Source organism: Bufo bufo, chromosome 3 (genome assembly GCF_905171765.1).
Source record: "Bufo bufo chromosome 3, aBufBuf1.1, whole genome shotgun sequence".
Taxonomy (NCBI): Eukaryota; Metazoa; Chordata; class Amphibia; order Anura; family Bufonidae; genus Bufo; species Bufo bufo.
Genome location: NC_053391.1, coordinates 481400747 through 481425097, shown reverse-complemented (window position 1 = coordinate 481425097; position 24351 = coordinate 481400747). Strand labels below are relative to the sequence as shown.

The 24351-nt window shown below is 40.6% G+C and overlaps 1 protein-coding gene across 1 annotated transcript in view; it reads right to left on the bottom strand.

The window, feature by feature from the left end:
* Window positions 1–896: 896 nt before the first annotated feature.
* PCCA (propionyl-CoA carboxylase subunit alpha) overlaps window positions 897–24351 on the bottom strand; it is a 557269-nt gene continuing 533814 nt past the window's right edge. Inside the window, exons 23-24 of the mRNA XM_040425257.1 lie at window positions 3128–3205; window positions 897–1123 (exon numbers count right to left, since the gene is read on the bottom strand). Coding sequence (XP_040281191.1) covers window positions 1055–1123; window positions 3128–3205 — 147 coding nt within the window. The 3' untranslated portion in view covers window positions 897–1054. The remainder of the gene's footprint in view (window positions 1124–3127; window positions 3206–24351) is intronic.

Here is a 24351-nt window from a genome sequence, read left to right as displayed (position 1 = left end):
TTTTTTATATGAACACAGGCTGGTTGAGGTGGCACATTAAAGGGGTTATCCACTAGTGCAAATTAACCCCACAATGCCCGGGCCCCCTCCTATGGGAGGCTGGTTGCTGTCATGGCCTGCTATTGACTGCTCCCCCGCGACAGTAAGATGCAGTGGTGGCCGTTCAAGGATCTGGAGGTACAAAGCTGTCGGGGACCGGGTAAGTATTGTCTATAGGAGGGGCCCGGGCATTGCGGGTGCTATTTGTACTATTGGAAAACTCTTTTAAACACTCTGGGGGTCATTTATTATAGCTCTACACCAGTTTTCTTCAAGTGCCTGTTTGAAACCAAATTTCTGACACCCTTAACGCTTTTGTTAAAAGTGGGAGGGACCACTCATGTAACATGTGTGCAAGAAAAGTGGCGCTCACTACACCAGTAATTGACTCCTGCTGGAGTAGATTTCAGTTATGATGCACAAACAGCAGAAGATGGGACAAATTTATTAAAGGGGCACTGCTGATCGGCGGGGGTGCCGGGTGTCGGACCCACACCGATCTGAAATTGATGACCTATACTGAGGATAGGTCATCAATAATAAAAGCCCTGACAACCTCTTTACGAGGTGTGTGCCTTTTAAATTAGCCAGATCTTCTTTAAGTGAGCGTTTTTACTAAGACTGGCAAGTCAAAAATACCAGTTTTTTGTGAACTACCCCCTATGATTTTCTTTTTTTCCCATAAACTGTACATCATAGTACCTTACATAGACAACGTTCTGATTTTTTTAAACATAAAAAAAGGGAGCTGATCATTTCTTGAGGATACTAAATGGCCAGGAGTTAACCAATTAGTACAATGCCCCTGGATAATATACTAGATTGCAATGTTTACATAAGTCATTTAAAACACACAATAAATATTTCATAATCATTGGTTTTATTCATCCCGCATGTACCTGTAATAAATATAACTGTATAAAATCTGTATGATAGGAATGTCATGTCAAACATGTATGAGAGAGCTCATCAGAAATCTATAAAGTGTCAAGTAGAGTTATGTAGTGAATGGGATTTATTCAAGTTGCACTAGGAGATCCCCTTCTCCCACGGTTTCACCAGGTTTGCAGTGTACAGATGTTACCTGTAAATTACAAAGTCAGATTTAAACAAATGTAAAATATATAAAAATGGGAGAAACTGAAATGAATAATGCATAAAGAAGGTGGAAATAGATGACAAACTGCCTTAGGCTAGTTTCACATTTGTGCCAGAGAACTCCAGCAGGCTGTTCTAGTAGAGAACAGCCTGCTGGAGTTCTCTGTATCTGTATACTACCACCTTCCCACCCGACCCCACTGACTATAATAGGGTCTGGCAGAAAGCTGGCCTCTACCTGGCAAATATGCCGAGAATTGGCCGGACATGCAGGGTTATTTTTTTTTGTCCAGCCGAAAAACTCAGCCACAGCACAGGTGTGAAAGTAGCCATCTCTAGGTGGGGAATTTATCGTTTCCTCCCACCAGTTTTCTGGTATAAAAAAGTCGGAAACATTGTGTTTTCGACATTATTAAAGGCTACTTGCACAAAATTGTTTGCATGAATGGAGTTTCTCTGCGGTCCTTGCCACTTTCCTGAAAAGGGGGCATGGTGAGGGAGGGGAGGGACCAGCAGACCCAGCATATTTATCTTCTTTTATGTCAGGAAAAGGAGATTGAAATCTATGGCAGCAAGGGGCTGGCCTAGATTTAAGCTTAGGCGCACGGACTGCTGGAGCTGCGTATAATTTATGACGGGCGAGAGCCTCTGCATAAACTAGGAGCAGCCTCTAGCAGCTCGCGAGGATATCATAGACCGCTGCTCCATGATAAATTCCCCCTATACGTACAAGTTCTAATACTGGTTTATTGAACTGAACTTACACTGCTGCTACAAGCAGAAGTGAGGGGCAACACCAGGAAATGTGAAAGCTTAAAATGACTCGGTTTTTCAAATGACAAAAGCTGTATTTCATGGCTGCAAGGGCTTGTTCACATTATAACTTTTTTTTTTTTTTTAAGCAAAGGTACATAGAATGTATGATGTTGTATAAATTGCAACGTAACTGACAGGGCCTTCAAATCAATTCGTTCTTACAGTATATAAATATCAGTGACTATAAAATATAATGCAATAATTCTAATAAGGACAATATTGTACTGTTCAGAAAAGTCAAACTGTGCATACATTAAAAAGAGGAGTTCATACAGTACACTATGCAATCATTTTCCATAATGCAATGCAATAGTATTACAATATCTAGAAACACAGTCGAAAAAGGTGGGTTCACATCACGTTTTTGCCATCCGTTTAAGGCCTCATGCACACGGCCGTTGTTTTGGTCCGCATCCGAGCCGCAGTTTTGGCGGCTTGGATACGGACCTTTTCACTTCAATGGGGCCGCAAAAGATGAGGACAGCACTCCGTTCTATGGCAACGCAAAAAAAATATAACCTGTCCTATTCTTGTCCGCGCTTTGCGGACAAGAATAGGCAGTTATATTAAAGGCTGTCCGTGCCGTTCAGCAAATTGCGGAACGAACACAGACGACATCCGTGTTTTGCGGACCACAAAAAACAGAATGGTCGTGTGCATGTAGCCTAATGTATACGTTGAGAAAAAAGGATTAAAAAGCATAGCACACCACGCTTTTGTATCCTGTAGAGTCCAGTAAAAAAAGTATACATGAACGTATACGTTGTTTTTACAATGGAACTCAATGGTGAACAGATGCAGTTAATGTATACGTTTTTTCAATACGTTAAATGGATGGCAAATGTGATGTGAACCCACCCAAATAATGGCTGAATAAAAATCCAACAGGTGAAGAATTCTGTTACAAATCTGTATTATTTTTCTAATTATGGCAGCATCTGAAAGGCTAGGTCAGTACACGACACATACTCTATATCGCCCTTTCAACTCCAGGTATCACTGCAGTCTATTCATCTTAGACTATATAAAGATATTTATGTATAGATTTAATATAATCAGATGCAACATGTTATAACTGTCCAGTTATGTTGATATATTTGATATGCTTATCATGGTCACTGTCCACTGGTTGTGCAGCCATACAAATGTGAATGAAGAAAGGGAGGCTCTGTACCTTTGCAGTTTTAGCTGCAGTCAGGCTGTTCTGCATCTTCATTGCTTCGATTACACAGATCTCTTGTCCCTCAGAAACCTATCACAATACAATTACAGGTATTTATGAGTGATGAGTAACTTTAATACACATAAAGACCATGTACAAACCAAAGTGTAACAGGACCCTATAAGGTAAAAGATAAGACCCTCAGTAGGTTAGATTACAGTGCACTTTTTGGTCTTCAGTTTAAAGGAAATACTTCCCCAATTTTTTTTTCTGTTAGTTAAAACCAGATCCTTTTTTTCCTAATCTGTTTTTATTTTCTGATTGCAGATGTATTTTCTTTCCTGAACATGATTATGGGGGCGGCCATCTTGCCTGAGCTGTTAAAAAAATTTGCTTTACGGGAGCCACATGGGCCATAGACACAAGGGTCAGGAGGGGTCCTCATTGACTTCTATGGGAGAGTTTTCTAGGCTGCTCTGTGCAGAGGTCATTGTACAAGGAAAGAATAGATAAGCTTTTACAATCGGCTATTGTGAATGGTGGATTCTACCTTATCTCTACATAGAGGCGATATCATTACAGGCAGGATTAGAATGACAGATAAGCAGGTAACTGCAGTAAAGTGTCCTGTACAGACCAAGTGGCACAAATTATTAGGCTTGATGGCCAGTGCTAAAACTGAAGGATTTTATGTTTTGTGTAACTATAGATAGCGACATGGAAGATTGAAAAGCACATCATCAAAAATTCTTAAAAAATATGTTAAACATAAAAACATGATGTAAACAATAGGTAATTTTTTGATGACACACGGTGTTCTGTATTATGGCATCCAGTAGCTGTATGTAGTAAGTAGATCTGTAAGTGGCATTTAATACACAGTTTCGGTGCTGCCCAGTTACACTATCATGCTAATAATATAACAATAGTTCATATAAATGATTCTGAACTCAGGAAAATGGAACTGAGAAAGGATCAGAGCCAAGAAGCGACACATTGAAGAGTTTATGAAAATGTCTGGGGACGAGGCTTTAATTAGCATTTCCTGGGTGTTTGTGATGGAAATGTGAGATATCATGCTGTCCTGGAAGATGGGACTTACTGAACATACGTTAGAGGTGTTGTTTGTCCACACTGCTCTGATCCAAATCTGCTACAGTCATAACCTACGATGCCCCCAACAGTAAAGATGACAGATGCTATCAGCTTCTGATGTAACGCAAAAATATACTTTGCACCCAAGAGCTTACAGTCTATATTTTGCAACTGGAAGTGTACACTGTGTCAGAGATATAGGAAGAGTAATTAACTATACTTGAGTTTTTTTTGTGCCATGATAACAGTCCCACATTTTAGTAAGAAACAAGCTAACAAGAACATAGATCAGGGCTACAAACTGCCACATATATTACAATTCCAAGCCACATCTTATAGGATTTTCATTTTAAAAAGTATAGAGAAATAAGGAGGAAAAAAGCAAAACAAGCCACCTGCCTTTACTTTATGAATAGATTTGTTTGAGCCATATACTACAAAGAAACGTAGATCACTGGACACAACCCAAATCAGTGTGACAGGCTGCTTTCACTGCTACTCCTACTAAATAGTCACAAGTCTCTCTGATAAACCCAATCTGCGCTGATGTACTTCTACACTCCTGGTCTAATTGGAGTAAAGTTTGCGGCCCTCCATCCTGTATCTTTCATCCAGCTTGCACAGTTCTTTCCTTTGACATGGAAGGGCCAGAGGTCACATTCACATCCGATTACCAAAGTAACAGTCATTAAGCAGCAGTTTGCCTTGTACCTAAATGAGTCAGTTTGAAGGAGCCGTCGGTACATATACTGCCGTTTTTTTGCATTTTAAGGAAGTGTGGATGTGACATAGCATTGCCACAATGTGAAGTTTCAGACATCTCAAGCTGATGATTAATTACGGGTGGTGGGAAATAAAATCCAGTAAAGCCAGCTGCTTGCCATGGTCGGCAAAATTGCTATAATGGATATAGGCTGCCAATTTTCCATTTTATTGGCAAGCCTTCCAAATGCAATTAGGGGAGTTATAAATGATATGGAAATCTATCAAACCCCTTTCATTTTCCGAGACACTCTCCCCTAGAGGGTTGTCTTCAAGCTCATCATTGACTTTGTTGTGCTAATGCTGTAAACTTCTTTTTATTTCCAATTACAGCACCTCTCAACTTTTTGAAGAGGTTTCCAAATACACATACCAAAGTGAGAAAGTAAATCACACCTGAACTTCTCATTGACCCAGCATAGGCATATCCGAGATGTCACACAGCAAAGCTGGAAACATGAGGCACAGAATAGAAAAAGCATAGCAGAGAACAGCGAACATTTATCAAGAACTCTGTTGCTCGCCCAGTGCCATTTGCTTTGGAATAAAAGCATGAAAATGAAATGCAAAGGCCAAATTTGCAGACGTGAAGGATGAGTGCACAGTGCTCCATTTCTCAATTTCATCCTTCAGAGCCACAAAATGGGGTGATACAGTTACTGGATGAGATTTACAGTAACAGCTGTGGTCTTCCCACACAGGGGAGGGACTTCTAATGTGCTAAGGTCTGGCCGAAGCAGACGGAGAGCAACAAAGCACAGCTGACCGGGAACACATATATGTGTGTATATATATATATATATATATATACTATATACACACACACACACACATATATATAGTTTAGTTAGTATATTATTCATTCTCACATATATTTGGTACCTTTTTATTGTAAAAATATCAGTGATGTCTTGAAATCCCATACAGATATATAATACAATTCCAATGTATAAATGTAGGTGACTGAAAGAAAGTTACAACCATTTCATTTCTCCCCTAATCTGTTCTGCTGCAACAAACAGATAGGAACCTGTGCCAGTGGCATATGGCTCTCTACTGTGCTAAACATTCGTACTAAAGACAGGTTCATCAGTCATTAGAGTATCTGGGATAAAAATTAGCTCCTGATGGATGGTATTTAGAGCTTACCTGCTGATAATACATTACCAAAGAAACACAAGTTTCCAAACCCACATGGCATTTAAAACTGCAGACCACAAATAAAATACTTGCAAGCACTCATCATGTACGCCAGGTTATACAATATAATAAATAAGTGATTTCAACTCTGCCTAAATTTGGGCCTGCTGCAAGGGACCTTGGGTCAGGCCTGCACAGGCCAATTAATGCATAGCACCTGCTGTATAGAAGCAGCACACGAAGCACTTCCGAATCATTTTAGCAATTAAAACAAAACGGTTTCCTGCCTTTTTCAACAGTAACTCTTTCAATGCAGGAGAAGGCAGTTCACCATTATGAAACAAGTAGATGAAAAAAATAAAATAAAAGAAGCATTTTTGAATAAGGAGGGGTGGTGGAGATGGTTGGGATAAAGCTGCATTATGGAATAAGACCAGCCTTTTGTTCTCTTACTCTCTGAACCTTCTGCCTAATTTGGCAGAAAAACAGAGGGCGAATGGGGGCCTTCCACAGTATCACCTTCTGCTGCACTCTGGCCCCCTAAAAAGATGGATCAATATTATCCCTGCTGATTTCCCTTCATAAGTGGAAATCCTTCAATTAAGTTTTTTTTTTGGGTGGACACAGGTGTGAGAGTTTAATATGCATCTTGGGCTTTTGAATAAAAGCTCTGTTCTTTACCCCCATTTCCAGTTAACTTTTACATTTTCACAGAAGCGTGTTGCATTAAATTTAATTTTGTACAATCCAATCTATTTCCTATACGGGCACTTTGAAATATTCACTTACTTGGTTCAAACTGGAAAAAAGATATACCAATTTTCGAGCAAAGAACAAAATTATTAATACAGACAAAAAGAAAAAACAAATGGGGGAAAAAAGGCACAATAAAAATATTAATGATGGTTCTTATTTCCCATTCCATGAATTTACTATTTTTTCTTTCCTAGAGGTCTGACCCCAACTGCATATCCAGATCACAGGATTGTTCAGAGGAGGATCATAGACTCACATCATTAGGCCACAATTCAGTCCACCATCAACATCTCATGTAGTAAAGATGCAATCCCTCATAATGCCTTCCTTTTATTTCAGTGTCTTTTCAGTTTCTCTATGTTTTACATTGTGAATAAATGACACCAATTACACTGTGCAAACACACATGCTGTATGGATCCTTTATGTACTTAGTATATCTCTTTCCATTAAATATATATACCTACATACATATCTATAATCTGTCAATAAAACTATCTGGAAAGCTAAAGCAGCACTGTACATTTGAAAAAGCCAGAAAGGACATCTGGACACAAACTCCACATCCTTCCCAATCCAAAAAGAAAAAAGAAAAAAGAAGCAAAATGAAAATAATTTCCGTTAAGCTTTTGTGTGAACCGCTTCGGCTCATACAGTGCCTATCTATTTATCCTAGACTAGACAATAGCATTGTTACAAGCCATAAAACTCAAACTGTACTGTTTATATTGGTGTAGAATAGATTATATATATATAATGTACTAATTACATACAGTAAATACTACACTTACATACGTACTCTTAATGTAGTAAAGCACTCACGTATAGATATGAAATCAGCGCATTCATATATTTTCCATATATTTGAGCGTACGTACATACGGTAGTTAAAGAGGTAATTAGTGTGTATCATACATGGCATTAATGTGGTTGCTTGTTGTCTGCACAGTATCTCATCCTTTCTGGCTGTATCCCACGTAATTCTAGCAAAATTGTTTTTCTTCCGAGCTATCACCATGCTTGTAAGATTTTTTTTGTGCTAGATCTAGAATTGAGGCGATATCCTGCAAGGCCTCCTATCTGCATCCACCTGCTCAATCTTTTATGAATTACAGAATGTTGCCTAGAAACAAGCAGCCACAACTAACCAGAGAAGGATCTGCTGTGTCTTTATATTGGAACTACAATTACAACTTCCTCACGCGTTGCAGGGTCCATTACAAATAATAATGTAACAGACTAGTGTCTGTAAATACTAAATCAATGCAAGGTTCTTTCCCCATCTTAAAAATTGTACCAGACTCTAAAACAGAGAATGTTTGTCATGTGCTAAACTACGCAAATCTTCAAATAAATAGGATGTCAATGTCTTCTGAACGCATGTCGTTTCGGTCCCATCTAAATATGTTGCTGCGCCTCATTCTCCAGCTCAAATGTAGTAGGTGGGTGGACAAGATTTGTCATGACATTCTACTGAGAAGGCTGTTAACAGGATTAGAAACCAGCTGTCACTTTGTGTTACTTGGAATGAAGGCCAAATATACAGATTTATAAGATGAAGAGGAAGAAAAAGTTGCACTTTCATAGCATGCAAACGATGCCCCCATAAATTAGGTACAACACTAATAATTCAGTGCAAACATCCACATTTACTCATGCTGTTTAGCATACATGTTGCTATGTTCTAAAACATATATTTCTGGAAACTAAGGAGGGAATTTGTCATCTCCAAACACCAGAAAACTGGCGTTAGCAAGTCACAAACCCGGGTTTGTGACTTTTTAAAGGGGGTTTCTTGAATTCAGGATAGGTCATCAAATACTTATCGGTGGGAGTCCAACTCCTGGCACCCCTGACAATCAGCTAATTGAAGAGATTGCCATGCTCTAGCCTCTTACTAGGCCAGTGATGTCACATTAATTGGTCACATGGCCTTGGTGCTGCTCAGGCCAGTTCAAGTGAGGGGCTGAGCTGGGATACCAAGCACAGTTGCTATCAAATGGATGGTGCTGTGCTTGGTTAGCTGCAAGGTGCTCACCGATGCATTGAAGCCTCCTCAAACAGCTGGGAGGGGTGTCAGGAGTCTGATCCCAATGATCTGATATTCATGACCTATTCCGAAGAAAGGTCATCAATATTAAAAACTGGGAAAAAACCCCTTTAAATGTCCTTTGTGGAAATTGTATTTTACTTCCACCCTTGCCACTTTCCAAAAGGGGTCACGGCGGGGTTTGATGCGGATGGGGCCATCGGCCCCAGCAGATTTATTATAATTTACGCAAGTTTCCTGGCATAGATTTCCTTCTAGGCGCATGGACTGCCCAGGATATGTTTAACCCCTTCAGGACCCTGAGATTTTCCTTTTTTGCGTTTTCCCCTCCCCGCCTTCCCATAGTCCTAACTTTTTTATTTTTCCATTCACATAGCCTTATGAGGGCTTATTTTTTGCGGGACAAGTTGTACTTTATAACGATACCATTTACGATTGCATACCATGTAGTAGGAAGCGGGAAAAAAATTCTAAATGGGGTAGATTTGGGAAAAAAACAATTTTGATAGAGTTTTTTATTTTAATTTTTTTACACTGTACACTATGCGGTAAAATTGACCTGTTATCCTCATTCTCCAAGTCAGTACGGTTACAACGATACCGCACTTGTATAATTTTTCTTGCGTTTTAATACTGAAAAAAAAAGTAAACATTTGAGGAAATTTTATTTTTTATAACCATATTCTGACCCCTATAACTTTTTTGTAGTTGTGTATGGGGTTGTGTGAGGGCTAATTTTTTGAATGACGATCTGTTCTTTTCAGTGATACCAATTTTAAGTCTGTGTGACTTTTTGATCACTTTTTATTAAAAAAATGATTGGGTAGTTGAAGTGACAAAAAATGACAAATTTGCTGTTTTTTTTTTTCCCGTTACGCCATTTGCAGTATGTATTTTTATTTTTAGGAAAGGAAGGGGGGATTTGAACTTTTATGTTCCTTTATTTTATTATATTTTTAAAAACTTTTTTTAAGTGACTTTGGGTGACAATAACTGGCAATCATTAGATTGGCCATTGTGTTCATTGATGGCTGAATAGCCATAATTGAACACTTAAATTTGCAATATAACAATACAATGCTGCCACCTAGTGGCCTGTTTTAGTATATTCCTGAAATAGACACCAAAACCTGCTTGAGGATCGGACTATTCCAGCGATGTAACAGGTTCCCCGATCTCAGTCTGGGAACGCTGTTACCGGAAGGGAATCGCGCGACTTCCACTTCCGGACTGCAAAAATGACGTGGTCATATTTGACCACGGCATCTGAAGGGTAAAATGTATGCGATCAGCCTTATGGCTGATCGCATACATGTACCGCGGATCTCTGCTATTTAAAATAGCAGAAACCTAGTGGCTATTGCGCCCGCTGCACGTGCAAGCGGGCTCCATGTTTAGGGACCGGACTTCCGCCATACATATATGGCAGAGGTACTTAAGGGGAAAATGTATCACAAGGCGTGCACCTTAAGTCAGTGCTGTCTCTAGTGATGTAGGGGATATAAAGACTGAAAATGTTGATCTTGATAAATCTCGCTTTATATTTCAGTCTGCCAAAACCAACATGGCTTGCAAATAAAGAGGTTCATAAAGACTGTGTTCACAATTGCTACACAAAGTGTGTGTGCGTGTGGGATTGAAAGGTCCTGCGCTCTAGGATTCTGGATTTACAAAATTGCAAAATGGGGCTTTTCAATTTTTGTGTTTACTTTGGTAAAAACATCACAGGGTTTTGCATTTTTTCACCATTTCAGTTTTGAAAAGTGGGTGGATGTGGTTAGTTACGTTAATTAACTTCACTCCAGATTCATCACTGGCAACTTTTTAAAAGTTGCAAACTCACTCCAGTAAGAAGAAAGTAAAAAAGGAGTGGCACAAAAGTGTTAGGTTTAAAGATGCGCCAAATTTATCAAATGATGTGTTTGACATTTAATAAATTTGGCACAACTTTCATCAGTATAGCCTCTGCTAGACCTCTAAAAGTCCCCTCAGGATAAATTCCACCAATGAGCCTTCCATCAGTAAAACACAAGTTGCTTCTATCAGGTTCTTCACTTACAATTTTATTAGGAAAATATTTATAATTTAAGCAAAGTTGCACTAAAATAAGGTCCATGTTATGGGCCAAATCCGAGGGTCTACTATGATAAATGGCACAATAATAACAATTGGTTAATAACTATGTGGAAACGTACAGTGAATTAAAAACTGATGTGTTGATGGCAACTTTGCTGCTGCCTATCCAAGCCCTTCTCACAAATTTTAACCTGCTACGATTTTATCTTTTGCCTGATCAGTCAAAACTACTGAACTGAAGACATCCTTAAGCATCCTGAACGGATTACTCTCAATTCAGAATGCATGGGGATATGCCTGAACAGTTCTTTTCTGGTACAGAGCTCCTGTGACGGAACTCTATGCCGGAAAAGAAAAACGCTAGTGTGAAAGTACCCTAACACAGTCAAATTATTGTAATTGCAACCCTCCCAAAAATGTAACTTTTTTAATTGTAGATTTTTAGTATGTGTCTGCATTAAATCTTGTTGGCGCACAACTCAGGGGACACAATTGCATTTTTAACCCCTTAACTACATTTTAGCCTTAAGGACCAGTAACATTTTAACTCTTCGTGTTCCAGCAGTCATAAGTTTTAAAAAAAAAAATTCTACATTTTTTTATTTTGTGGGATTATTTATAGTTTTTTTTAGGAACCATTGGGGTATATACAGTTGTGTTCAAAATAATAGCAGTGTGTTTAAAAAAGTGAATAAAGCTCAAAATCCTTCTAAGGCCCCCTGCACACGACCGTTTTCCCCCCCCCGTTTACTGGCCGTTTTTTGCGTTCCATATACGGTCCGTATACGGAACCATTCATTTCAATGGTTCCGCAAAAAAAACGGAATGTACTCCGTATACATTCCGTTTCTGTATTTCCGTTCCATTTAAAGATAGAACATGTCCTATTATTGCCCGCAAATCACGTTCCGTGGCTCCATTCAAGTCAATGGGTCCGCAAAAAAACTGAACACATACGGAAATGCATCCGTATGTCTTCCGTTTCCGTTCTTTGTGGAACCATCTATTGAAAATGTTATGCCCAGCCCAATTTTATCTATGTAATTACTGTATACTGTATATGCCATACGGAAAAACGGAATGGAAAAACGGAACAGAAACGGAAACACAACGGAAACAAAAAACAGAACAACGGATCCGTGAAAAACGGACCCCAAAATACTGAAAAAGCCATACGGTCGTGTGCAGGAGGCCTAATAGCTTTTATTTCCATACACACAAATGCATTGGGAACACGGCACATTCTATTCCAAATCAAAACATGAAGAAAAATATATCAAATTTGTGTTGTTCCTCTAAAAATAGCAGTGTTTGTATTCTTCTTTACAAACTCAAACATTCACTATATAAACTGAAAAATGTTTGAAGATTTTGCTTTCCTTTGAATCACTTAACTAATATTTAGTTGAATAACCACTGTTTCTGAGAACTGCTGTACATCGGTGTTGCATGAAGTCAACCAACTTCTGGCACCTGTGAACAGGTATTCCAGCCCAGGATGATTGGACTACATTCCACAGTTCTCTATTTCTTGGTTTTGCTTCAGAAACTGCATTTTTTTATGTGACCCCACAAGTTTTCTATTGGATTAAGATCCAGGGATTGGGCTGACCACTTTATAACGTTAATCTTGTTGGTCTGGAACCAAGATGTTGCATGTTTACTGGTGTGTTTGGGGTCGTCTTGTTGGAACACCCATTTCAAGGGCATTTCCTCTTCAGCATAAGGCAGCATGACCTCTTCAAGTATTCAAACTGATCCATGATCCCTCGTATGCGATAAATAGGCCCAACACCGAAGTATGAGAAACATCCCCATATCATGATGCTTACGCCACCATGCTTCACTGTCTTGAATTCAGTGTTTGGGGGTCGTCTGACAAACTTTCTCCGGCCACTAGACCCAAAAAGAACAATCTTACTTTCATCAGTTCACAAAATGTCTCTTTAGGCCAGTCAATGTGCTCTTTGGCAAATTGTAACCTGTTCAGCACATGTCTTTTTTTCAACAGTGGGAATTTGCGGGGGCTTCTTTCAGATAGCTTGGCTTCACATAAGCGTCTTCTAATTGTAACAGTACTCACAGGTAACTTTGGACCTTCTTTGATCTTCCTGGAGCTGATTGTTGGCCGAGTCCTTGCCATTTTGGCTATTCTTCTATCCATTTGAAAGGTAGTTTTTCCGCTTTCTTCCACATTTTTCAGGTTTTGGTTGCCATTTTAAAGCATTTGTGATCATTTTAGCCAAGCAGCCTCATTTTCTGCACTTCTTTATATGTTTTCCCCTCTCCAATCAACTTTTTAATCAAGGTACGCTGTTCTTCTGAACAATGTCCGGAACGACCCATTTTCCTCAGAATTTCAGAGAGAAATGCACTGTAACCAGCATGTACAACATTTCCTGCCTTCCTTCCTTAAATAAGGGCGATAATTGCCACCTGTTTTTAAAGAATGAATGACCTCACTCATTGAACGCCACACTGCTATTATTTTGAACATGCCTCTTTCAATTAGTGATTCAATTACACAGAATCAGCAGCATGCATGTCATGACTGTTGGGTCTGTTGGATTTCTATTACTCTACTACACCTGCTAGTAAATTATTTGCCCTGTAGAAATATAATTTCTACCAAAAACAGTGACTGATCAGGTTAGTGATGTCTGACTGCTATTATTTTGAACACAACTGTATATGGTGCATTAAATAACTTATTATTTTATTTTTAGGGGGAAAGATTTAAAAAACTGCAATTTTAATATTGTGTGGAATTGAATTACAGTGTTCACTGTGTGGCATGCATAACATAATTTTATTATGTGGGTCACTACAATGATGATAATGCTAAATTTATATATTATTTACTATTTTTCCTTTCTCCTGCAGACTGTCAGCTCCTGAACTGCCCCCCTCTCCTCCTCCAGACTGAAGGGGACGGAGCGTCTGCTTTGCCTGCTAATATCTCTGTATAGGTAGCAATTAGAGATATGGGCTTTGTATTGTTTGAAAGCTGACATTCCAGGCTTTCAAACAATACAGCATTATATTCACTACATAGGAAGATATCCCTGTTAGAAATGAGGTCGGGAATTAATGCGGTAAAACCTGCTTTTAATTTCACTTTTAGCTGCATTCACTGCCATCCGGATTTCTAACAGTGATATCTCCTTATGTTTGCTAATGCTGTCATTTTGTATGAAATCAATCAGGAGATATGTGCAGCTAAAGCAACCCCCCCTCCTTCCCCTTCTGCCAGAGCTGGGCACAGGCAGAACAGTTAAGTGCTTTTCCAAGAGCCCGAGCTGAGTTTGGGCAAAATTATTAGGTGGTTAAAGGGGTTTTCCGTGAATAAAGAAAATAAAATTACTGAAAATACCTAAATATTGCTTTATTAAAAATAAATTCCCAAATAAATTTCATTAGTTATAATGGCTCATTTTGTCTAGGAGCAGGGAAAATAAAATGGCCGTCATCCTAATCTAACCTAACCTGTCCTAATCATACAGCAAGACAAGTTACTTCAGAACACTGAGCTTAACAGCTGCCTCATCATCCTCTCTGCTCTACTTGTTAGGGATTATGATAATGGAAATAGGCAAGAAGATCTTCAGCTGGATCTCAGTGGGAATGGATTTTATTAGGAGACAGCTGAAGTAGTGGAGGGTGGCAGTGTGACTAATGAGCAGCAGCAATTGTATGCAGTCAGTTATATTACCACAGCCCCAAATTACCACAGTCTGTCTTGTCCATCCTCTTTTTACTTCAGCTGTCTCCTCATGAACTCCATTCCTACAGAGATCCAGCTGAAGATCTTATCAGCTGCATTCAAAATCATAATCTCTGACAAGCAGAGCAGAGATGAGGCAGCTCTTTAGCTCAGTGTTCTGAAGTAACTTGACCTGCTGTGTATCACTTCTCGACCATTTGGCTAAGATCAAGTGTAGTAACTTGATCTGCTGTGTGACTAAGGCTACTTACACACTAGCGTTAATATTTTCCAATATTGAGATCCGTTATAGGGTCTCAATACCGGAAAAAAACGCTTCAGTTTTGTCCCTATTCATGGTCATTGGGGACAAAACGTAATTGAACAGAACGCTCCAAAATGCATTCCGTTCCATTCTCATACCGGAGAGAAAACTGCAGCATGCTGCAGTTTGCTTTCCGTCCTGGGATGCAGAGCAAGACGGATCAGTCATGACCCACAATGCAAGTCAATGGGGACGGATCTGTTTTCTCCGACACAATCGAAAACGGATCCGTCCCCCATTGACTTTCAATGTAGTTCATGACAGATCCGTCTTGGGTATGTTAAAGATAATACAACTAGATCCGTTCGTAACGGATGCAGATGGTTGTATTATCAGTAACAGAAGCGCTTTTGCTGAACCCTGCCGGATCCAGCAAAAACGCTAGTGTGAAAGTAGCCACGGTGGCCATTTTTTTTCCATGATGATTTCTACCTAGACAAAACAAGCTATTATAACTAGAGAATCTCCGCTCCTGTGCATAACGGAAATGGGACGGATCCGTTTTGCAGCCCATAGACTTCTATTATGAAGGAATGAATAACAGAATGCCTCTAAAGGAATTCCATTATGCATTCCGTCATAGAATTGTGTTATGGTCCGTGGTAACGGAATCCATAACGCAATTCACATTTAACCAACAAATAAAGTGTGAACTAATTTCAAAATATGAAATTCGCTCATCTCTAATTATAACTAATAAATGTATTTGGGAATGTATTCATAATAAAGTAATATTTAAGTATTTTCAGTAATTTTATTAATTCCTGGAGAAAGCCTTTAATGACCACTGACACCACTGAACCAGCAGGAAAGAAAATGCACCCCTCGTCTCACGAGCTTATTGTATTCTAAGGGGTTATTACACAAAGAACAAAATATTTTAAGCTTTCCTTTACAAAGCTGTATCAATCCTGCAGCCTGGTATATTGTGATTGACATAAATTGACTGCAATCAAATATTTTCCCCTTTTCTGCCAGGAGTTTGCTGCCAATTCAGCCAAGCTGGCTAGTTGCTAGAGATATGAGGTTGTTAAACAATCCTAGTAACCAGTCTGTCAGATTTTCTTCTTCAACACAAGGAGGAACTGCACTGAACGGGAAAACAAAGAAGGGAAAGGTGAATGACAGTACTTGGACATGGCTTTCTCATACTGCTATACTGACCATATTTATGTAAGAATATAATTAGGTCAGATGAGGATCCAAAATAAGAGTCCAGCTCATGGGGCTTTACATTCAGTTACCCCTGGCATCATTTTTGTTTGAAGAATGTTGTTTGCTTTTTCAAATATGCTCATTTTAATCTAGTCCCCCCTTTAAATGGTGGCTACCCATGCAAACTACAAGCAGGAGGACTTATGTCACTTTATAAAAGCATTTCACTGCGCATACGTGCCTGCGTGTGCTCCCAGTCTCGGCCACAGGCCAGTGCTTTTTCCTATAGTGTACAAGCACGGCCAATACTGCTGGATTGCAGGGTGGTCATAACCACGGAAATGAGCAGTGCATAATGTGATGGAAAAATGAATCCAGCCAGCGAAGGAGGCAATATGGACAATAACAATACATTAGTAAGTGCCTTGTATTAACTTTCTCTACATGATAAATGCTTTTGCTTTTTAAGTGAGACAACCCCTTTAAGCATCAAAACTTTAGACCAGGAAAATATAAGTGGGACCAATGACAGACAATGGATGGTTATGTTACATAACTGAACCCATAGAAAAATGTAGAATATCAGCAAGTTTATGTTTAGGTATACAGGTGAAACTCGAAAAATTAGAATATGGTGGAGAAGTTCATTGATTTCAGTAATGCAACTTAAAAGGAGTTGCATTAACCCCTTAAGGACTCAGCCCTATTTCACCTTAAGGACTTGGCCATTTTTTGCAAATCTGACCAGTGTCACTTTAAGTGCTGATAACTTTAAAACGCATTGACTTATCCAGGCCGTTCTGAGATTGTTTTTTCGTCACATATTGTACTTCATGACACTGCTAAAATTGGGTCAAAAAAGTTAATTTTTTTGCATAAAAAAATACCATATTTACCCAGAAATTTGAAAAATTAGCAAATTTCAAAGTTTCAGTTTCTCTACTTCTGTAATACATAGTAATACCCCCAAAAATTGTGATGACTTTACATTCCCCATATGTCTACTTCATGTTTGTAGCATTTTGGGAATGATATTTTATTTTTTGGGGATGTTACAAGGCTTAGAAGTTTAGAAGCAAATCTTGAAATTTTTCAGAAATTTACAAAAACCCAATTTTTAGGGACCACTACAGGTCTGAAGTCACTTTGCGAGGCTTACATAATAGAAACCGTCCAAAAATGACCCCATTCTATAAACTACACCCCTCAAGGTATTCAAAACTGATTTTACAAACTTCGTTAACCCTTTAGGTGTTGCACAAGAGTTATTGGCAAATGGGGATGAAATTTGAGAATTTCATTTTTTTGCCTAATTTTCCATTTTAACCCATTTTTTCCACTAACAAAGCAAGGGTTAACAGCCAAACAAGACTGTATCTTTATTGCCCTGACTCTGCCGTTTACAGAAACACCCCATATGTGGCCGTAAACTACTGTACGGGCACACAGTAGGGCGTAGAGGGAAAGGTGCACCGTATGGTTTTTGGAAGCCAGATTTTGCTGGACTGGTTTTTTGACACCATGTCCCATTTGAAGCCCCCCTGATGCACCCCTAGAGTAGAAACTCCATAAAAGTGACCCCATCTAAGAAACTACACCCCTCAAGGTATTCAAAACTGATTTTACAAACTTTAACCCTTTAGGTGTTGCACAAGATTTAAAAATAAAGATACAATTTCAAAATTTCACTTTTTTGGCAGATTTTCCATTTTAATATTTTTTTTCCAGTTACAAAGCAAGGGTTAACAGCCAAACAAAACTCATTATTTATGGCCCTGATTCTGTAGTTTACAGAAACACCCCATATGTGGTCGTAAACCGCTGTACGGGCACACGGCAGGGCGCAGAAGGAAAGGAATGCCATACGGTTTTTGGAAGGCAGATTTTGCTGGACTGTTTTTTTTTACACCATGTCCCATTTGAAGCCCCCCTGATGCACCCCTAGAGTAGAAACTCCAAAAAAGTGACCCCATTTTAGAAACTACGGGATAGGGTGGCAGTTTTGTTGGTACTAGTTTAGGGTACATATGATTTTTGGTTGCTCTATATTACACTTTTTTGTGCGGCAAGGTAACAAGAAATAGATTTTTTGGCACTTTTTTTTGTTGTTATTTACAACATTCATCTGACAGGTTAGATCATGTGGTAATTTTATAGAGCAGGTTGTCACGGACGCGGCGATACCTAATATGTATACAATTTTTTTTATTTATGTAAGTTTTACACAATGATTTCATTTTTAAAACAAAAAAAATGTTTTAGTGTCTCCATAGTCTAAGAGCCATAGTTTTTTAAAGTTTTTGGGCGATTATCTTAAGTAGGGTCTCATTTTTTGCGGGATGAGATGACTGTTTGATTGGCACTATTTTGGGGTGCATATGACTTTTTGATCGCTTGCTATTACACTTTTTGTGACGTAAGATGACCAAAAATTGCTTTTTTTACACCGTTTTTTTTTTTTTTTTACGGTGGTCACCTGAGGGGTTAGGTCATGTGATATTTTTATAGAGCCGGTCGATACGGACGCGGCAATACCTAATATGTATACTTTTTTTTCATTTAAGTTTTACACAATGATTTCATTTTTTAAACAAAAAAAATCATGTTTTAGTGTTTCCATAATCTAAGAGCCATAATTTTTTCAGTTTCTGGGCGATTATTTTGGGTAGGGTATGATTTTTGCGGGATGAGATGACGGTTTGATTGGTACTATTTTGGCGTACATGCGACTTTTTTGATCACTTTTATTACCTTTTTTGGGAAGTAAGGTGGGCAAAATTTCAATTTCCTAATAGTTTTTATTTTTATGGCGTTCACCGTGCGGGGAAAATAACATGACCGTTTTATAGATCAGGTCGTTACGGATGCGGCGATACCAAACATGTGTGATAAATGTGTTTTTTGATTTTTACTTTTTTTTTGACCCAGACCCATTTGGTTCTTGAAGATCCAATGGGTCTGATGTCTGTATAATACAGTACAGTACAATATATAGTGTACTGTACTGTATTTTACTTACACTTTGTCTGAACAGATCTCTGCCTTTAGCACAGATCTGTTCAGCACCATGGACAGCAGGATGCCTGAGACGGCGTCCTGTTGCCATGGGAACCTTCCCCGTCTGCTCAGTACTGGTCAGAACTTCGCAGATGGGGAAGGGTAAGGACGGGGCTGTCGGGGGGCTGTCTGGGAGCTCTCTCCCTCTCCATCGGGGGGCTGCAAAGGCACTGCAGCCCCCCGATGGGAGAGGGAGTTCCATCTTACTCTTAACTTTTTCCATACAGCGGTCCGTACGGACCGCATTATGGAAAGGGTTAAACGGCTGACATCGCATCACCGATGTCAGCCGTTTATACCAGGGTGTCAGCAATGTGCTGGCACCCTGGTATACCCACTGTACACCAACGAATTTTCAAGAGGAGGCGGGCGGGGGATCGCGATCCCGCCTGCCGCACCGCCCGCCTCCCACACCGCCCACAACTCTCCCCCCTGCACCACCCGCCGGCAAAAAATCATGCAGGGGTGCGGGGGGGGGGGGGGGGGGGGTGTAAAATCTATATTTTAGGGACACTAAAGTTTCTGATCCCCGTGGTCAGGGACCGCGGGGATCAGAAACTGCAGAAAGCGCCGCAAACCGCAGGTCCGAATTGACCTGCGGTTTTCTGCGATCACCGATACGGGGGGTCAAATGACCCCCCCCTGCGTTGTTACGGGATGCCGGCTGAATGATTTCAGCCGGCATCCCGTTGCGATTAACCCCCGCGGCGCCGAAATCCCGATTTAAAGCTAGGACGTACCTGTACGCCCTGAGTCCTTAAGGACTCGGGAAATAGGGCGTACCGGTACGCCCTGCGTCCTTAAGGGGTTAATGTAACTTAAAATTTGAATTTTGTGAAAAGGTTCAATATTCTAGGCTCAAAGTGTCACACTCTAGTCAGCTAATTAATCCATACCCCCTCAGCAAAGGGTACCTGAGATTGTGACTTTGGGGTTTCATAAGCTGTAAGCCATAATCATCTAAATTATAACAAATAAAGGCTTGAAATATCTCGCTTTGCATGTAATGAGTCTATCTCACATTTGTTTAATCTTTTAAGTTGCATTACTGAAATAAATGAACTCTGCACGATATTCAAATTTTTTGAGTTTCACCTGTATGTATATTCATTTGAAGGATGGAAAGGTGTCATTTGACAGACACTTGCTGTGGTGACTAGCCTAGTAGAAGACTAAAGACCAGGCCAAAGTCTAGGGTAGATGAAGTGTTAAAGGTGTTCTGCAGTTCTTTTAAACTGATGATCTATCTTCTGAATTGATCATCAGCATCTGATCGAAGAGGGTTCGACACCCGGGACCCCTGCTGATCAGCTGTTTGAGCTCTCGGTTTCCCTCAGGCCCAGTGACGTCATGACTAGTATCACTGGCCTGGGTGGGGCTAAGCTCTGTTCACTTGAATGGAGCTTAGCCGCGCCCAGGCCAATGATACTAGTCGTGATGTCACTGGGCCTGCGGTAAACAGCGAGAAGTGTCGCTGCCTTCTCAAACAGCTGATCGGCAGGGATCCCAGGTGTCGGACCCCCGCCGATCAGATGCTGATCATCTATCCAGAGGATAGATCATCAGTTTAAAAGAACTGCAGAACCCCTTTAAGGCAAGACTCTAATTACTTTGGGTATATTTGCTCCAATTTGGTACATCACTCATGCAGTAATATTTCTTCTCTATTCACATTTGGATTCATTGGTTTACGACAATTGAGTATATAGTAGTAGTAACGGGCAGGCACTCTATGGGGTCATAGAAAAACCATTTGGTAAGGATATATTTCTTAAAAACACATTTATTCAATCAAACCAATAAAAAGAACATAAAATCCCATTAGCTTCGATATTTATATAAGTAGTGCGGCCACTGAGGAAGGAGCAAGTTTATGCTACGAAACATGTCTGGTGAACAAGTATACCACTATTCAAAATAATATCTATGGTAGAGCCCCAAAGAAGAACAAAATTACATTCACAACTACCCGACTCCATTCCCGGCTTACAACACGTGGAATGCCGGCAACACACTGAGGAGGTGAACCCATAAACAACCTGCGAGTTAGCGGAGGAATCCGGAGAAACACGGTGATGCCGCCAGAATATGTGGGACGCCAAGTGTTAATGACATCTGCGATCGGAGGTTCTAAACTTAACGGGCTACGGTAAGTCTGTTCTCTCAAACTGTGTGGGACGCCACACATGGAGACAGACAAACTGTGAGTAAACCAATTTCCATATATATGCGAAATAAGAAAGTAACTATCTCGCAAATCAAGTACAGTTTATATCCCAGCAACAGTGCAGTCACGGAGGAACTGCAATTACCGAGGAACTGCTGTGGTTCTTTTTCCAAACGCCGCCACATATTGAGGATTAAGGAATAATCCCATTGCGGCTATACCAGTGCTGCACTATCCTGCACCTTATTATTACTGCTGCTACTGTTGCAGACATTGCTAAAATATTGTTGCCATTTTTTCAAGACAGTACTGCTAGAATATTGCTGCTATTTGCATAGACACTGCTATTAACATACTGTCGAATTACTGCTGCTATCTTTGCTTATATATTGTTGCTGTTTTATTGCTAAGACATTGCTAGATTACCGGACTGCTAGAATACAGCACTACTTATATTAATATCGAAGCTAATGGGATTTTATGTTCTTTTTATTGGTTTGATTGAATAAATGTGTTCTTAAGAAATATATCCTTACCAAATGGTTTTTCTATGACCCCATAAATAGAGTGCCTGCCCGTTACTACTACTATATACAAAATTCATTTGAAAGGATGAGTCAACTGGGGTAAGAGCACCTGTTTCCAGTAGTAACAGTGGTGAGCCGCCTAAGGCTACTTTCACACTTGCGTTCGGAGCGGATCCGTCTGGTGTCTGTACAGACGGATCCGCTCGTATAATGCAAACGATGGTATCCGTTCAGAACGGATCCGTCTGCATAACTGGTGTTTTCAGATCTGATTTTTCACTTCGTGAAAACTCAGATCCGACAGTATATTCTAACACAGAGGCGTTCCCATGGTGATGGGGACGCTTCAAGTTAGAATATACTAAAAGAACTGTGTACATGACTGCCCCCTGCTGTCTGGCAGGTGCTGCCAGGCAGCAGGGGGCAGACCCCCCCTCCCCTGTATTTAACTCATTGGTGGCCAGTGCGGCCCCCCCTCCCTCCCCTATATTTAACTCATTGGTGGCCAGTGCGGCCGCCCCCCCCCCGTTTTTAACTCATTGGTGGCCAGTCCGATCGGAACTCTCCGCTGCCACCAATGATGGGGGGTCGGTCATTTTACTTAGGAGGGGGGGGGGGAGAGGGGAGGCCGCACTGGCCACCAATGAGTTAAAAACAGGGGGGGAGGGACGGGGGCCCGGCCGCACTGGCCACCAATGAGTTAAAAACGGGGGGGGGGGGGCCGCACTGGCCACCAATGAGTTAAATATAGGGGAGGGAGGGGGGCCTCCGCACTGGCCACCAATGAGTTAAAAACAGGGGGGGGGGGGGGGGCCCGGCCGCACTGGCCACCAATGAGTTAAAAACAGGGGGGGAGGGGGGCCACCAATGAGTTAAATACAGGGGGGGAGGGGGGCCGCACACTGTGCCACCAATGAAAATAATACAATAGAGGGAGGTGGGGGGGCCGCATCACTGTGCCACCAATGAAAATAATACAATAGAGGGAGGGAGGGAGGGAGGGGGGGCCGCACACTGTACCACCAATGAAATTAATACAATAGAGGGAGGGAGGGGGGGCGAGGGGGGTCTGATCTCTTACAGGGGACTATGATACGCACAATTAACCCCCCTCAGGTGCAGCACCTGAGGGGTTAATTGTGCGGATCACAGCCCCCTGTAAGAGATCGGGTGCTGCCAGGCAGCAGGGGGCAGTCATGTACACAGTTCTTTTAGTATACTCTAACTTGAAGCGTCCCCATCACCATGGGAACGCCTCTGTGTTAGAATACACTGTCGGATCTGAGTTTCATGATCTAACTCAAATCCGATGGTATATTCTAACATAGAGGCGTTCCCATGGTGATGGGGACGCTTCAAGTTAAAATATACCATCGGATTGGAGAAAACTCCGATCTGATGGTATATTAATAGGGACGCCTGACTTTACACTGAAAGTTAATGGGGGACGGATCCGTTTGCAATTTCAGCATATTGTGTCAACGTCAAACTTGCATTGTAAGTCAGGACTGATCCGTTTTGGCTCCGCACGGCCAGGCGGACACGAAAACGCTGCAAGCTGCGTTCAGGTGTCCGCCTGCTGAGCGGAACGGAGGCCAAACGGTGCCAAACTGATGCATTCTGAGCGGATCCGCGTCCACTCAGAATGCATTGGGGCTGTACGGATCCGTTCCGGGCCGCTTGTGAGAGCCTTCAAACGGAACTCACAAGCGGAACCCCGAACGCAAGTGTGAAAGTAGCCTTACACATATATTATCCAATTAAGTATATACGGTACTTTTTATTTACAGCAACAAGAAAGAAAATGTAAGTCCAGGCATGCTATAATCACCAGCTAGCCTCTGAAATCACATTAGATGACAGTAATAATGATCTCAGAGAGCAGTCTTATAAAGGACAAGTCAGACAAGTATCAGTCAAGCTTTGCACTGAGGCTAAAACATCTTTTAAATTTCTAGGCACATTGATATGGATTGCAGTGTTTTGGATCTGACATTAAAAATTGTGATTTCTCTCCAGTGGTGGCAACAACTTACTGGATATAGTTGATGCAAATACACAGGTGGCACACATATTGGTCAGACTATAGATGGCAGTGGCTTCCTCCTATGCTCACCGTTTGTGTTCACACTGGCAACGTGACTTCTGTTATTAGAAAAACCATAACTGATACGATTAATTAGTTGTATACTGTATTTTGATGGATTCCATCTTACTATAATTAGGTTTCCATTTTTATTAATTCTGGAAAAAATAGGGCAATAGACAATGCTATTCTAGTTATCATGATGAAACCTAACAGAACGGAAAAACATTCAGTGTGAGCCAGTACCAAACAATCTTGGTAAAGTTAAAAATTATTTGCACTGAAAGCAAGTGTCAAAAAAATTGGGACAAATGATATAGAAGCAAAAATAACAAATG